Here is a 16834-nt window from a genome sequence, read left to right on the forward strand (position 1 = left end):
TAAGTGTAAGCCCATTGCGAAGAGGAGAGTAACCACATTATGAGGATCAGCGTAAGCACATTATGTGTATATGTCGAATAACATCAAGAGGATGATTGTCAGCACAATGGGAGGAAGGGCATAAGTACACCGCATGGATGAACGTACACAAAGAGAATGGATGAGTAGACCGTGTGTGTGTTAGGGATACGGTAGGTATATATGTATGTAGACCAGCTCCCAAGGGATCAGCTACCCGCTCACTAAGCCCTGACCCGTACCATCCATCAAAACTGTCTGATACTCCATCACTATAATAGACAAAATGGAGGATGCCCGGATAAGGTGGCAGAGATAGCTCTTTAGCATATAACATACTGATGGTAGATAATAGGGGCCTGCCCGACTGCCAATGGACTGGTCATTTATAACCCCCACCCTATGACACCGGCCAGCAGACTCTATGATATATAGGTCTACTACAATATGTTTGCCACACTCGGTTAACTCCTGAGGGTTGTAGTATTGGTGATACCCTACGGACCTCTTCATCTGCCAAATTGAAAGGCCTGTCAGAACTTTGCTCATATAACTGTAAAATACATTACCTGTTCAGAATTTATTTGGCCATATCAATATACAAATTATGGGAACACAGCGTTGTTTTTTTTTTTTTTAAGATTTGATCCTTAAAGCTGTATATTTTTTTTACAGAAATTAAGTCAAGAAATGACTTCACTTTCTGTACAACACTTCAGGTACAATTTGCTGTGCACAAAAGTCATAAAATATGATACAGGTGTTCTATAAAGCCAAGATTAAAATAAAATGTCACCAATCACAAGTATATGAAAACAGAATGTCAGATTATTTGTTTCTCTTTTCCTTTTTTCAGTTTCTCTTTGGATCAACACAGCTACCAAAATGTATGCACTATGAGAAGTTCCGCGTGAGCGGGATGCACATCTGGCTGCGTGATCCCAACACAATGCTGTGCACAGCCGCCACAGTACCAGTGACCAGGCCAACCACCACGACTGTGGCCACCAGCCGGACACAGGCCACAGTGGACATTGCTATAGAGAGCCAGGAGCCCATCTCGCTCTCAGACTCTCTCACTCCTAACCTTTGTGTGATAATGTTGACGATACTGATGTTGGTGTTATGATAATGTTGGATGAAGTGCTGTAGCCTCTGGAGGAGAGTAGGAACGATGCTTCTTCCTTCAGATCTTGTACAATATCGTGTTTCTGTCAGCCTAATCTAGGTGACTGACGGACAAGGGAAGACCATCTGGAACTTCAGGTTTTCTGTGCTGATTAGTTCCAATCTAGCTGGATGACATGACATGCGAGTGCTGATTTACAGGCGGGCAAAGCAGCACAACAACCTTATACCCATTCCTCTGCCGGCTGTACAAGTGTCATGATACAAGCATGGGCCATAAATAATGGTGGTAATCAGCACGGCAGTCAGCCCTGCGGCTACCCGATGTTGACGGCTGCACACAGGACGCAGCCCCTCCTACATGTTGCATGGGGAATTTCATATCGGGCCATAACGCATCCCACAGCAAAAGTATGCTTATACAAATTGCATATACAAACACCTCTAGCTGCCAGTTAGTAGCGAGAACAGCCCAGGAAAATTATTACAATAATGGGTCTCCATTGTATGTAGTTCCGTGACGGATTTCCCCAGAACATGTGTCCACTTGAGGAGATGTTCAGGATTTCTGATGGAAGCCTGCAATCTTATCTCTCCCTCTGCCCCCCCAACCCCCCCTCTCTCCATATCTCCATATGAATTGCTTATGACACGAGATAAACAATGTATCAGTGAGTAGGTACTCTAACAGACAGGAGACAAGAGACTGGTGTGACCAGTGAATCCCAGGATTGGAAGCTGACAGAGACGCCTCAGGAGGACCTAGCCCACTTTATTTCTCCACATATATATGACAATCAATAGATAATGTGAACTATTTTATATCAGAGCATTGTGATATTGATTCTGCAGACAATGGCATGTCCGTCATCATGGGTATCTCCAACCTGTATTAACCAAACAAGTTCTGACCAGGTTTTCCCACAATCCAGCATACTAATAATCAAATCCAAAACCAGTCATTGAGAATGTTATAAATCAAGTTTAATTAGCGATGGACATTAGAGAAATGATAACTGTTCTCATTCTTCCAAACTCCTATACATTCATTATTTCATATAAATGCAAGACCTTTAAACTGTTACAATATTACACTGTCAAAAGTAATGAATCTGTACTTTTTTTAGGTAAAAGATAAACAATAATAATTAATACTATCACAGAAAACTCATGAAACTGCTAAATCTGATACTTTCCCTAAAACTGTCTTGCTGAAAAGTTGTAAACCCCTCAGACAAATTTTCTGACCTTGTTTGAAAAAGTCAGTGTACGGAACAATGCTGGTGCTTATAGAGTACGACCGCACTTGAAACCGTTCAATGCTGATCGCTATGACAGTGTAAAACCCGATGCGAAACTTTCGCAGTGAAGAATTCTCCTTGAGAGGATCCCAGTCTACATCTCTATTCGAGCCAGTCACAGAATCCATTGAAAACTGTCACACCACACAAACCCCACTGATACTGTCACTGCCTACAAGCTAATTTGAAACTGTCAGAGCATATATCTCCTTCGCTGATGGACACAGCTTGCTAGTTCTACAAGAGACAGTGAGTCTATGCTTGTCAGACTGTACAACCCCCAGAGGCCCAATAATGCCCTACATGCACCCCGATAGACAGATCATACCTAGTTCTGTTTGCCCACTCTGTTCGCAAGAGCTTCAGGGAATACTAGAATACGGAAAAATTAAAATCAAACTGAGGGATGTAATCAATAATGGTAAATGTCTGCAGCTCATCAACTTATTGCTGCCATGACAACGGAGGAAATGGAGTCAACGATGATGGTTTTGTAGCCAGAGAGCGAAACATTACCAAAGAGACCAGAGCTCATCCATCTTGGGGAGCTGAATCTAATGTCTTGCAATATTTACTACAAATAGAACATATTGAATATGGAATTTTGCAAAACATTAGGATAAAAGGCTTGTATGTTTCTTCCCTCTTCCCCAAACAAAAAATATGTTAAATGTACATTTGTATCATTGACAACAGGAGTTAACAACAGATACAAAATCCCTGGTGATTGCCCCAACTGGGATTTGAGTCAGATCGCGGAGAACAGAATATCAATTTTTACTCTCGTCTCGAGCTTGAAGCATCCATCATTTCAGCTGACATTTTCCATTCAGCAAATGTTAACCAGCTTGAAATTTATCCCTCTCACCCACAGCCAAAAAAAACCCCATTGATATTCCTAGCACTAGAAACATATGAAGATATTTCCGTTGTTCTGTCAAACTATGGGGTCGATGTGGATGGACACCAGCTAGCGTGTAAATTGGCTGCCTTACATATGTACTCCTGCCTTTAGCCATTACCATTTTTTTAAAATCCAAATCCACATGGTAATGTTTAGCTATTTAATACCCCACTTTAAAAAAACATGCTCCTCTTAAAGCAGAAGTTCTTGTATTTGAGTTCCCAGTGCTTCACAGGTAGGTAAGAGAATGTCATTCTGATGTAGAGGAATTAGCCCTTAATGACAGCTGGCCTTGCTACATGATAATGAGTTGAGACAGAAGGGACAAGATTATGAGAAGTGATGGGGTTTGCAGCATGACCAGCCAACAAGGCAACCTACACACTTAGCATGGAGCCCCATCAGCCAAGCTTGGCAGGCAAATTACTTATAGGGATTTCAGTGAGGGGCTAAAGTGGTGGGCGCTCCAACTGGAAACCTCAATTACAGTGCTTGGACCAATGGCAACCTGTCAAGCTGACATCTTCAGCCCTGTGCTGTGCACCACCACAATCAATAAGACCTGGAAAACAATCTACCAGCTTCAACCAGCACAAATGATTATGTAGATTCTGGAGATTTTTCCCCCTTCCTATTGTTATTTTGTTTTTTGCACTCAGCTATGATAAAAGGTGCCTATGCTGTCATGCACTATGGAAGAGAGAAAAAGGGCCTGAGAAGTTCATCTGTTCAGGTCAGTGCAACATGTGCATATTACAATCTGCACACAGTTGTGTAATGACAACATCTTATTTATAATAACTGATTTTATTGTGTATTGACATATATCTTCAGTACAGAAACTCTAACTATGCACTTCTTACTGACTAATCTCCAGTGTGCAGGTGAACTACCAGCTCTAGTGCCTGGACTCCTTCAGGTTAGGTCACCTTGGATTGGTGGACAGTTGGTCACGTGTTCATGACAGAAATATCGCCATTGGCATTGGGATGTATAATGTACGTATCAAACAGGGTGTTGAAATAATCAACAGGACAAAGTGTGTGAGTCTGTGAAAAGAACACAGAAAAATGCATTTGTGAACAGAACACAAAAAACTGATTAGGCGAAGAGAATACAAAGAAATGAATCTGTTAACAGAACACAGGATAAGGAATCTGTGAACAGAACACAAAAGAAGGAATCTTTGAACACAACAGGAGAAGGAATCTGTGAACAGGACACAGTTGAAGAAATATGTGAACAAAAAAACAGAACGCGGCAGATATGGGATAAGACTACTGAAACCTGCATCAGTGAACAAAAGACAGAGTATTGATATAGATTTGGAGAATATTCCATGAGAGAATGTTCACTCACACGGGCAAAGTTGATACTTTGTGATCAGCGTTTTTTAGAAGTGCTTGTATTTCGAACCTTATGACATTGTAAATGTTTGTCTGATTACACATACATGTATATGTACTACCCTAACCGTCTGTGCTGCGTAGAAGCTTTGTCCAGTCACTTCTCTCCCCTCCTATACAAATCCTTACCCCTCTAGGCACATTATCTTCACACTACGTGCCTTCACTTTAGTACCATCTCTTAGTTCTGTGTTTCACGCACCAATTCACACCAATTCACTCGTGGACGTTTTATGTAGAGAGGTATTACTTTTGCACACATTTATTTTTCTGCTGCACATAAAGAGAAACCAGTGGGGTACATAAACCTGTGTGCTTATAAATAAACATATCAGCCGTCAGACAATGTTTGCCCGGACGACAACCATACCACGAGGACATATTGTATATCTGTTGATAAGGTCGTCAGCGTGTGCTGTGCAAAATGTTTTTTTGAGTCTTCAAAGTTGATAAGAACATAATTATTATATTGAAACAGATTTGTTTTATTGTGTACAAAAAGTATTTAAAGCGGACATAATATAAGGCTTATTTTATTTTAGTCACTGGAACAAAGATAGCATGTATATATATATCTGAGGTGTGACGTCCCAGTGCGGGTCTGTTTTCAGTCTGTTGTCAGTCTTTTTTCAGTCTGAATAGCTGGCGCAGCTACTGGTGGGAAGAGATGTACACCATATTGGCACATACATTGATTTAGCCTCACTAGATCTGATTACTACTATCAGATAAAACCAGAATCAAAAATGTAATTGGTTTCGCAGACTCCAACAGGCTTTTTTTCATAATGCTTGCTGTAAATATTGCAATAAAAACTATTTTGTCATAAGTGCCGGCTGTCTTTATTTACTGTTCATGTGCCAAAAAGATGTACACAGCTCCTCTGCATTAGGCCGATGAGGTTCATCAGATAGAATGCTGAAAATATTACGCATCACGGTCTATGACACAATATTTTGTATTTTTGGTTTTATGTGATTTAATCACCCAGCAATATTGTGACAGCTGCTTTTCCTCACATATCACAATAACCTGAATGCAAATACAGTAAAACCTACATATAGATGCCTCAACATTTAGAACCAAGTCTCAAGTTTCCAACAGACAATAGATACACTTACTAGTAAGTAGGTAAGCATATTACACAAATCAGTGGATAAAAATTTCAGAAACCTGATCATGGCAGATGTCATATACCATAATGGTTGTTGTTTGCGTGTGGCTATAATATTGCTGATATTGCTGATACTGGGTAATTTATTTATTTTTTATTTGATTGGTGCTTCACGCCATACTCAAGAATATTTCACTTACACAACGGCGGGCAGCAATATGATAGGAGGAAACCTGGCAGAGCCTGGGGGAAACCCACGACCATCCGCAGGTTGCTGGAAGACCTTCCCACTTATGGCAGATACTGGGTAAAGCGCCTTCCCCTCCTTCATTAAATGCTGTTATTTATGCTTATATGTATCAACATCATATCCACTGATTTCGTCAAAAGAAATTTTAAGAAAAATATGCTCACTGGTAAATGATCAGATGAACATTGTCTTAGAGCAGCTACACACATCACTTGTCACGGGTTTAAGATCCAAGGTGCAATTAAGGGGAGATAACTCTACATTTGCTAGCTTTAGTCACATTTATGTATGTAATTATATCCCCTGAAATCACCTCGACCTGAATATTCCACAACAAAAGACAATATGAATTAAAACTGTCATGTTGTCTTTACAGAGAGAGTAATTGGCTGATCGTGTTACTGACTGGTAACACTAATGTAGGTATTTGAATCACACACTGTAAATAAATGGCCTTGTAAGACAATCTCAAAAAAGTACAAGGTTAGCAAAATACACCTAAGTTGTGTAATTGGTTAAAAAATTACATTTCTTCGATTAAGAAAGAAAAGACAGCTCACACTTCAAATACATGAGTGGAATATGTACACATGCATGTACATGTATTCAAGTCACAGTCAGCACCTCATCAGGAGCTTTTCCCGTCTAAAGTAAATTGGGGACAAGATACAAGTTGTGGAATATATTGTTCATTTCTGCCTTTCTAGTGATGTTTTATCAGCGAAATGGCAAGGTATTATTCATATGCTGCAAAAGAATCATGATATATTCAGCCTGGACCTGAATTTGAAGCGCCATTGCACTAAGTGCTACCTGCTAAAAACTTTGGGTTATTATAGTTATTTGAATGGTTTTATTGAATATTTCCAGACTATCTTCTTTCTGGTAAATTCATTTAACAGTCTGATGTGTGCAGGTATGTGTTACATATGTACTTACCTGTGTAGAATACAGCCAGTCAACTGCAAGAAACTTGTGTTTTGAATGTGGATTTTAAAAAAATAAATAAATAAAGAAATACAAACAAACAACAATGTAATGGTACATGAAATGTGTCTGTAAATGTAAGACCAGTATCACAGGTGATACAGAGTAATGAAACACAGATAGTCATACACATAGATATACATGTATATATAATATATAAGGCCAATCACAATCCTAGTTTCCCATCAAAATGTTTGGGTAAATTGGCACGGGTGGCAGAGCAATTTTCATTTTTACTATCATGACTTTAGCTATCTTTTATGGTAATCTCACCTTTTAAGACAATTTCTGGCAAAAAAAAAATATTGGGTTCCAATGCTGGAGATAAAACTAGGAATCTAGGGTGACTGGCCTGACCTGTAGACTTTCATCCAAGTGGTGGACAGAAGGTCAAGGGCAAAAGCATACAAAGATAGCTTAAAGGGAGCTAAATCTAGCTTACCTTCTGCCTTGTGAGGCTGTTGTAGAGTTTCAGCTGACACTGCTTACTTCCCTTGGGGACCTCCCATGGGGGCTGCACCCTCTTTTCACGAACTGTATAATACATGTAAAAGTTCCAGATAAAGACAATGATACAGTTTCAACAACTTCAGAGAACTTTCAATACAAAACTGCAGGGTGCCACAAACACTTTCATTGCCACATCATGCCTGCAATGACAGAGGGACCAGCTGCAGCGGCGTACAGTATCTCAGAGTATCTGCCTTATAATGGCAGATCCTGGGTTCAACCCCAAATGAGTCATCCCAAAAATCTGAGGACTGGTTATCTTGGTGTTCCACATATTCAGTACAGTGCGACTGGGTGGGGCGTTGTTTCTGATGTCTTCAGCATGTTATTACAGTGAGGCAGCACTATCAACATGTTGCCATTGGATTCTGGCTGCTACAAGGATACACCATCATGCTGAAAGCAACTTGATTTATTTATTTATTTGATTGGTGTTTTACTTATACGACTTATATTTCACTTATACGACAGTGGCCAGCATAATGATGGAAGGAAACTAGGCTAACCACAATCACTACAGGTTGCTGCCAGATTTTCCCATGTAAGGTCCGAGAGGAAGTCATCATGAGCTGGACTTGAACTCACAATGACCGCAATGGTGGGAGGCTCCTGGATCATTACACCATGCTGGCGTGCTAATTTGTTCTAATGCCCCGCAACATGATACAAGCTAAACACTTTATCCAATCAAACAAAGACATGTGATGACAGAGAGTGGTCAATAAACTGTGAGCAGACGATGTACAACTTTCCCCCAAGGTCATATAAGGAAAATATTCATGAGTATGGCATAAAACATCAACCAAATTAATCAAATAAAACTTTCCTTACGAAGAGAAGTCTTACACATTTTTGACAAATACATAAACCATTCTCTGAAAAAAAACAGTAGAATCTGTCAGAATTTTATCACAAAATGTAACTTCATCAACAGTGGGTGATTCCGCACGTATTGGGCAAAAGATGTACATATTCCCACATACAACTATAGTAAATGATCATACACACTTTGGAAAAAAACAAACTAAAATCTTCTCCATGAACGATCACCCCAATGGTTTTCCTGTGAGGTGACATGTGACCCAAAACACTTTGGTTACGAGTCATACAAACCTCCCTCTGATTAAAGTGGATGAACATTACATGTGAAATCTTTATTATAAATAAAAAACTGGATAATTCTTCACTCAGGAAAAACAATATCAAATCCTTGTTACATAGATAGCAGATGATCCTACAAACATGGGAAAATGATGCATGCATGTAATTCATGGAGATTCACCATTCACTTTGGTCACAAGATTTTCAATCTTCACTATATAGATGATGGATGATGCTACACACTTGGGAAAATTGAAATAAGGTGAACCTAAACACATTGGGTCAAGGTTCTCCCTTTAAAGAAGTGGATGGTCTCATCTATGTGAAATCTTCATTAAAGATTACAGCAGACAATCCGTGAAACATGTAAAATGTTTCCTACATAGATAATGGATAATCGCACACTTTGGAAAAAGGATATAACTTAACTGCCCAGCTTTTTCACATATGAAAGAGCAACTTTCAGCGCAATTTATGCACATTTAATTTGGGACAAAACTAAATTGGTTAGATTGGCCAATTTCAGAGCTACACAAAAAATAACATTTTAACAGTGTGCATGGAATAATGCCTGCAGAACATTCTTTAAAAAACACCTTGGAAACAAACGAAAAGGCTGAAGAATTAGAGTATGTACTCATGTAGTTCATGGAAATGTGGTGATCCCACACACTTTGATCACAAAATGTCAAATCTTTCCTCTGAAGATAGAAGAAAGTGGATGGTGATTAGATATCACATCTTCATTATGAATCATCCCATGATCACCATTCTTTGGAGAGACAACGTGCACAGACACACATTTGTCACAAGGTGTAAGTTGTCCTCTCTCTCAAAAATGTGGATAATCCTCCCTCTGAAGTGAATGGTCAGTATCCTTTTTCTCATAACATCTTTAAGTCCTCTATGTAATTTGAGGTGCTGGCAAGAGTTCCCATATCGGAAGACTTACAGACAATACTAAACCACTCACAAGAAAATATTCATCTGAGGTATATTTGGGGACTTTCTCAGGTAAAAAGAATGCTTTGTTTTTTTTGGGGGGGGGGGTCCTTTTTTTGTTTTTCTTTTTTAATTGCTACACAACTTTTTCACGACTACTGATAGCAGACTGATAAGATTTGATTACGGTATACATTCATACTTGCATTCATCTCAAATCACTGATGATCCAAGCTTAACAGATTCAAAAGAGTATACTCCCAAAATCACTGATGATTTAAGCTAAACACCTGCACAAGGGTCACTCGAGTAGAGAACAAACAGACACGCATTCTCCCAAAATCACTGATGATCCAAGCTTAACATATTCAATCCAGTTTACTACGAAATCACTGATAACTCAACCACTAAACCACTCACAAGAAAATATTCATCTGAGGTATATTTGGGGACTTTCTCAGGTAAAAAGAATGCTTTGTTTTTTTGGGGGGGGGCCTTTTTTGTTTTTCTTTTTTAATTGCTACACAACTGTTTCACGACTACTGATAGCAGACTGATAAGATTTGATTACGGTATACATTCATACTTGCATTCTCCTCAAATCACTGATGATCCAAGCTTAACAGATTCAATAGAGTATACTCCCAAAATCACTGATGATTTAAGCTAAACACCTGCACAAGGGTCACTCGAGTAGAGAACAAACAGACATGCATTCTCCCAAAATCACTGATGATCCAAGCTTAACATATTCAATCCAGTTTACTCCGAAAATCACTGATAACTCAAGCTAAACACCTACACAAGTGTCACTGGTGATCCAGAACAAACATACTTGCATTTTCTCCAAATCACTGATGATCTCAGCTTAACAGATTCAATCGAGTACACTCCCCAAATTACTGATGATTCAAGCTTAACAGATTCAATACAATTCTGTGTTTTTCTGGTATCTAAAGTTTGGAATAAAAACTGAATTCCATTCGAAAATATATGTGTAGTGTGAGCAGTTGACTTTGACCGTCAAAGTCTGCATAAGAGAAAAGTCGAAGTGGTCAAGAGTGTGATGGCTGACACAGGCTGAGCAAATGAACCATGTTGCTCCCGCCCACCTACAGTGTTCAAAGAGGGACCGCCATCGCAGAAGTCTGTCTCTGCCCCTGATTCAACACCAAGCATCCTTTTATGTATTTTATTGGTGTTTTACACCGTACTCAAAAATATTTCATTTATGACTGTAGTGTATCCTTTTAACACCTAATGGTAATCACATAACCTCCGTTCTTCAGGAACTTTATGGTCAGTCCAGCAGAATCTGGTCAATCTTGCGGCCTCATTAAATCTGCATTTTTACTGAATCTACTCCACAAATTTACTTTTTTTGATTTAAATTAGGAATCACTGTGACAAATTCAAACAGATTCGTGTAGATCTTAAATTTTATAGTAACAGGTTCACGACTAAAGATTTTCGCTTCAAGCCTACGTCATCAAAAAATCCCCAAGAGTGCCCCCTTTTAAAGTTGGCTTCAAACATTATGTTCTCTCCAGCTTGAGCCCCTTGTTTTGGCACCAGAAATGTACTGTTTGGGACATCCTATATTAAGCAAAAACACTAGACAGGTGTCAAAAGTGTATGTAATTGGTATGATTTCCCAAGCTGCCAGTCTTCAATCCAGTAATGCCATAAAAACTTTGTTGGACAGAAAACGTATCCTTTTACTGATACATTGTTGTGATGTGAAAAACATAGTAGAGGCACTTGAAAAGAGTATGCATTTCCTCACAGGTGCATGCCATATAAAAAAATTCTAATATGTACCTCAAGTTGATAAATTATAAATAAAGTCAGCGCCAAAATATGCTGTGGGCAACTCCATTTTGCCACAGAACTAGTCCTGAAGTCTTCTGTGTTAGAAGGAGAATTGCCATCGGAAACCACCGAAGTGCAGTTCGTACATTTCTGGTAGAACTCTTCTTCCCATTAGGTAGCAAATAGTACACTTTGTTTTTCTGCTTGACGATCGGGAAACCCGAATGTTGGATATAGGTTCCGAGTTTACACGAACAAGCCGGAAGTTTTAACGACTCTCATTGGCTGAGAGGCGACACATCCCCAGCATAAATTACAGTGTGTTAAAGATGGAGGACGCGATGGACTCCGCGATTTATACAAGCTTTGCCATTTTCAGGCTTTACATGTATGGCAAGGAAAAATCGCAAAATTATGCAGCACTCACCACCAGATAGGAAAAAATGTGCTCTTTTCACCCTATAGTGTTATGTTTTTAAGTTTTCTTCTCCTTTCAATTTCCTGCAACACATCTTGGTCTTGGCTCCCTTCTTCCTGAATAATACCTGTTTTACAGGCAATGTAAATTAGGTCAAAGCTATTCAGTGATCTGAAATGAGGCCCAAACTCAAAGTAAACGCAATCTGGACCAGAAAAAACAATTCAATTTTGAGTTTCCTGTTTGAAAAATTTGAACTTCCATGAATCTCTGTTATGACTCAAGCTCAACTCCTTCATTACTATGTACTCCCAGGTTCACTGATGATTCTAGCTAAACACCTGCACTAGAGTCACTGGTGATCCAAAACAAATCGCTGATGACCCAAGCTTAACACCTTAAGTATTGTCACAAGTATCCAGATCAAACATGTATACACTCCCCAAACCAGTGGTGATCAAAGCTTAACACCTTAATTATTGTCACAAGTATCCAGATCAAACATGTATACACTCCCCAAATCACTGGTGATCAAAGCTTAACACCTTAATTATTGTCACAAGTATCCAGATCAAACATGTATACACTCCCCAAATCACTGGTGATCCAAGCTTAACACCTTAATTATTGTCACAAGTATCCAGATCAAACATGTATACACTCCCCAAATCACTGGTGATCCAAGCTTAACACCTTAATTATTGTCACAAGTATCCAGATCAAACATGTATACACTCCCCAAATCACTGATGACCCAAGCTTAACACCTTAAGTATTGTCACAAGTATCCAGATCAAACATGTATACACTCCCCAAACCAGTGGAGATCAAAGCTTAACACCTTAAGTATTGTCACAAGTATCCAGATCAAACATGTATACACTCCCCAAATCACTGGTGATCAAAGCTTAACACCTTAAGTATTGTCACAAGTATCCAGATCAAACATGTATACACTCCCCAAACCAGTGGAGATCAAAGCTTAACACCTTAATTATTGTCACAAGTATCCAGATCAAACATGTATACACTCCCCAAATCACTGGCGATCAAAGCTTAACACCTTCACTAAAGTATACTTCCAGAACCACTGGTGATCCACGCTAAACACCTACATGTAAATGATTGTCACAGATAAAACATACGTGTATCCCTCCAAATCACTGGTGAGCCAAGATAAATACCTTCACTAGAGTACCCTTCAGGTTCACAAATCACTGGTGATCCCAGCTAAACATCTAAATTAAAATAAAGTCACTTGTCAGTTATAAAACCTACATGTATCCTCCCAAATTCTTTGTTGATCCAAGTTTCTCACAAACACATACAGTATTCCTACAACCATAGGTGATCCAAACTCACCACCTACACTAGAGTCACTGGTGATCCAGATCAAACATGTACACATGAAGTTTTCCTACAATCAATCCAAATTCAACACCCACGATAAACTCATTGGTGATCCACATCAAACATTGCACAGAATTCCTAGTCACAGGGGATCCAAGCTCAACACCTTCACTAAAGTCACTGGTGATTCAGGTAACAAGTACTCCCAGAATCACTGGTGATCCAAGCTAAACATCTAGACTAGTGTTGCTTGTGATTCAGGTAACATGTGCTGCCTAAATCACTGGTGATCCAAGCTAAACATCTAGACTAGTATTACTTGTGATTCAGGTAACATGTGCTGCCTAAATCACTGGTGATCCAAGCTAAACATCTGGACTAGTGTTGCTTGTGATTCAGGTAACATGTGCTGCCTAAATCACTGGTGATCCAAGCTAACCATCTAGACTAGTATCACTTGTGATTCAGGTAACACGTAGTCCCCAAATCACTGATGATCCAAGATAAAAATCTACACTAGTGTCACTTATAATCCAGGTAACATGTACTCCAAAAATCACTGGTGATTCGAGCCAAGACTAGTGTTGCTTGTGATTCAGGTAGCATGTGCTGCCTAAATCACTGGTGATCCAAGCTAAACACCTTGACTAGTGTCACTTGTGATTCAGAAAACATGTACTCCCAATATCATTGATGATCCAAGCCAAACACCTACCAAAACACAGATCCAACATGTACAGTATTTCTACAAATCACTGGTGATCCAATCTCAACACCTAATCACTGATGATTCAGACCAAACATGTACAATACTATCTTTACAACCAAAGATGATCCAAGCTCAACACCTAATACAGAGCCACTGGTTATCAAAAATAAACTTGTGCTCCTTAAATCAAGCTCAAAAACTGTCTGGCACACCTGAAATTGGTCAATCCAACCCATGTAGTTTTGTCTCCAAAATAAAAGTAAAAATGTACATAAATTGCACTGAAACTTTCCTTTATATGCAAAAAGGTTGAGGAATTAAGGTAAACAATCGGCCAATGGTCTTACCTGTTTGACTTGGATTTAGTGAGACTTCTTCTGTTATAGTAAATGATGGTGGATGATTGTAAGAGGGCCAGTAACAAAAATTATTTTTTTCATTTACCAGTATTTATATGATGGTTGTTTACCAAAAATTTTTCATTTTATTTATGATGGTGGTGAGTCTTATGGGTGGAGAAAATTGGAGTACCTGGAGAAAATCAATGCCAGTGACCATAGGCAAGTTACTGATAACATTTCCCAATTGTAAAATATAAACTTATATGCCATATGTGTGAAAGATAACGGGTCCGCCAATGTAAGACCACACAAGCAGCCCCAACAAGCAATCAAGTTCTGCCAACTATATTTTGTCACTGAGACCCTAGGTACCATTCATGAGAGTAGAGAATGTAGAAATTCCTATCACTACTTCCCTAACGCATGACACAAAACACAATTTAATTCCAGATTTACAGACATTAAGTCCATAGAAAATCAGGACAAAAACTGTGATGTAACTGAGTCTGTCCGATATTGATTATTCTCAGCCTTCTGATGCAACCTAATGCATGTAAGTAACATAAGCACTGTGTAATGGAATCCAAATGCATGTTTTAATACTTAAGTAATCAGGGATAATAAATGAAGCATTACATGTATCCCAATGTTGTTACCCTCAGTGTGTGTATTAAGATAATGTTGAGTGTTATGACAAACATCATTCTGAATAAAAGCAAAGAATTTTTCAATGAAAACTTTAAAAGCACTACATAAGAAGCATCTGTCAAATGACAAGCTAATGATGTTCACTAGTAATTACAGTATATACTTCAACTACCTCTATCCATAAAACTGGGTGCCTTCAAAGAGTTAAAAATTTTGATTATGGCATGAAAGAACAACCTGTAGCTAAACAAATGCATACGTGTAATTCATCTCAACCACATGACACAATTGACACAAGTTCTTCTGTCACAGACATACTCTTATAATCTTGTGACATAACAGTTTCCATATTATTCCTCTCTGATAACAAACTTGTTTCTCTGCTTGTGTAGGAGGAATAAGACCACAGTGAAGGATAGTAAGTCCTATCCTTGATTATAATAAACTATTACTTTATTTCAACAAAAGGTTCCATGACGGTCCACTTTACTGAATGCTCACTTACACTGAGTAGAAGTGTCTACAAGGGCTGGATCTTACTGATTTTTTGTGGTAAGCTATCAGTACATGTGTTAGCCTTATGCTGTGTAAGTGAAAAAAACAAAATGGTCTCAAAACTGCACATATTTCTTTTATAATATCTTCTAAGCTGAATAGTACATATAGTATACACTATCTTCAAAATGTAATCTTGTGAAATAAGATTTGTTTTTTTTGTTTTTTATTTTTTTACAATTCTCATTTCATTTAAATTGACATAATAATTAAACTTTTACTGATATCAGCAATTTTCAATGGGAAATTATAAAGTTTTGCATTATTTGGTTCTGATGCCCAAAGTGACAATCTGGGGCATATACAGGCTATACATATTAACTGTCTTTCATTGCATTTTAGCTGAACTACAATAGTGAGTTCACAGTCCTGAAAATTAAATTAATTTACACAGCACCTTTGTACATAGGCCTCTTACTTTTTAGGGCTTCTTAGGACACATTAATATACAACACACAGCAATCTACCAAAAATATCTGTTTTTATGACTGTAGAAGCATTCACATTCACAAGAATGTCAACGCACGTGGGTTAATTCAATGTTTCCAGAACTAATGTGACTTATTTACTTATTTATTTATTTATTTATTTATTTATTTATTTGATTGGTGTTTTACCCTGTACTCAAGAATATTTCACTTTTACGACAGCGGCCAGCATTATGGTGGGAGGAAACCAGGCAGAGCCCGGGAAAAAACCCATCACCATCTGCAGGTTGCTGAAGACCTTCCCACATACGGCCGGGGAGGACGCCAGCATGAGCTGGACTTGAACTCAAAACAACTGCATTGATGAGAGCATCCTGGGTCATTATGTTGCCGTAGCGCGCTAACCAACTGAGCGAAACTATGAGAAAATAACTATGTACTGAAATTAAGCGATAAGAACGGTCAAGATGCTCTGCCCACTGATTTACGAATAGGAAAAAAGAGATTGATTTCTTACAGAATCGTTTACGTAAATAAAAGTGATGACACTTAATTGCTGATGGAAGTGAACGTGTTAATTTACAGGATACCACGGCATATTTGGCTACCGGTACCAGTAACTTTAAATGAATTTGAATTAACTTCATGTGATTCAACAGTTCATTCATTAGGATATTCTCACCGTTACTTTGAGATTCCGTCATCTTCCTCACAGAACAAACCACTCTTCCCCACACAAGTACAAGTTTGCCAGACCTCAGAGATGTTGTCCGCAACATCCAACTTCAGTGAACTTTCTGGCGACGTGGTTTCATCAGACCGCGTTATATTTGTGGCGAGTACTCGCCACACCAATACCATCTCGAACCAAAATACAGCCAGCCTACCTATCTAAATCACACCATTAAATGA

General features: G+C 38.6%; 2 protein-coding genes across 2 annotated transcripts in view; one reads left to right on the top strand and one right to left on the bottom strand.

Annotated features, from left to right (window-relative positions):
* Positions 1–4961, top strand: part of LOC135468043 (uncharacterized) — a 60279-nt gene extending 55318 nt beyond the window's left edge. Inside the window, exon 7 of the mRNA XM_064746053.1 lies at positions 875–4961. Coding sequence (XP_064602123.1) covers positions 875–1147 — 273 coding nt within the window. The 3' untranslated portion in view covers positions 1148–4961. The remainder of the gene's footprint in view (positions 1–874) is intronic.
* LOC135466166 (cysteine--tRNA ligase, cytoplasmic-like) overlaps positions 1–16736 on the bottom strand; it is a 160032-nt gene extending 143296 nt beyond the window's left edge. Inside the window, exons 1-2 of the mRNA XM_064743543.1 lie at positions 16605–16736; positions 7551–7642 (exon numbers count right to left, since the gene is read on the bottom strand). Of these exons, the coding sequence (XP_064599613.1) occupies positions 7551–7642; positions 16605–16701 (189 nt within the window). The 5' untranslated portion in view covers positions 16702–16736. The remainder of the gene's footprint in view (positions 1–7550; positions 7643–16604) is intronic.
* Between the last annotated feature and the right edge of the window lie 98 nt (positions 16737–16834).

Source organism: Liolophura sinensis, chromosome 6 (genome assembly GCF_032854445.1).
Source record: "Liolophura sinensis isolate JHLJ2023 chromosome 6, CUHK_Ljap_v2, whole genome shotgun sequence".
Classification (NCBI taxonomy): Eukaryota; Metazoa; Mollusca; class Polyplacophora; order Chitonida; family Chitonidae; genus Liolophura; species Liolophura sinensis.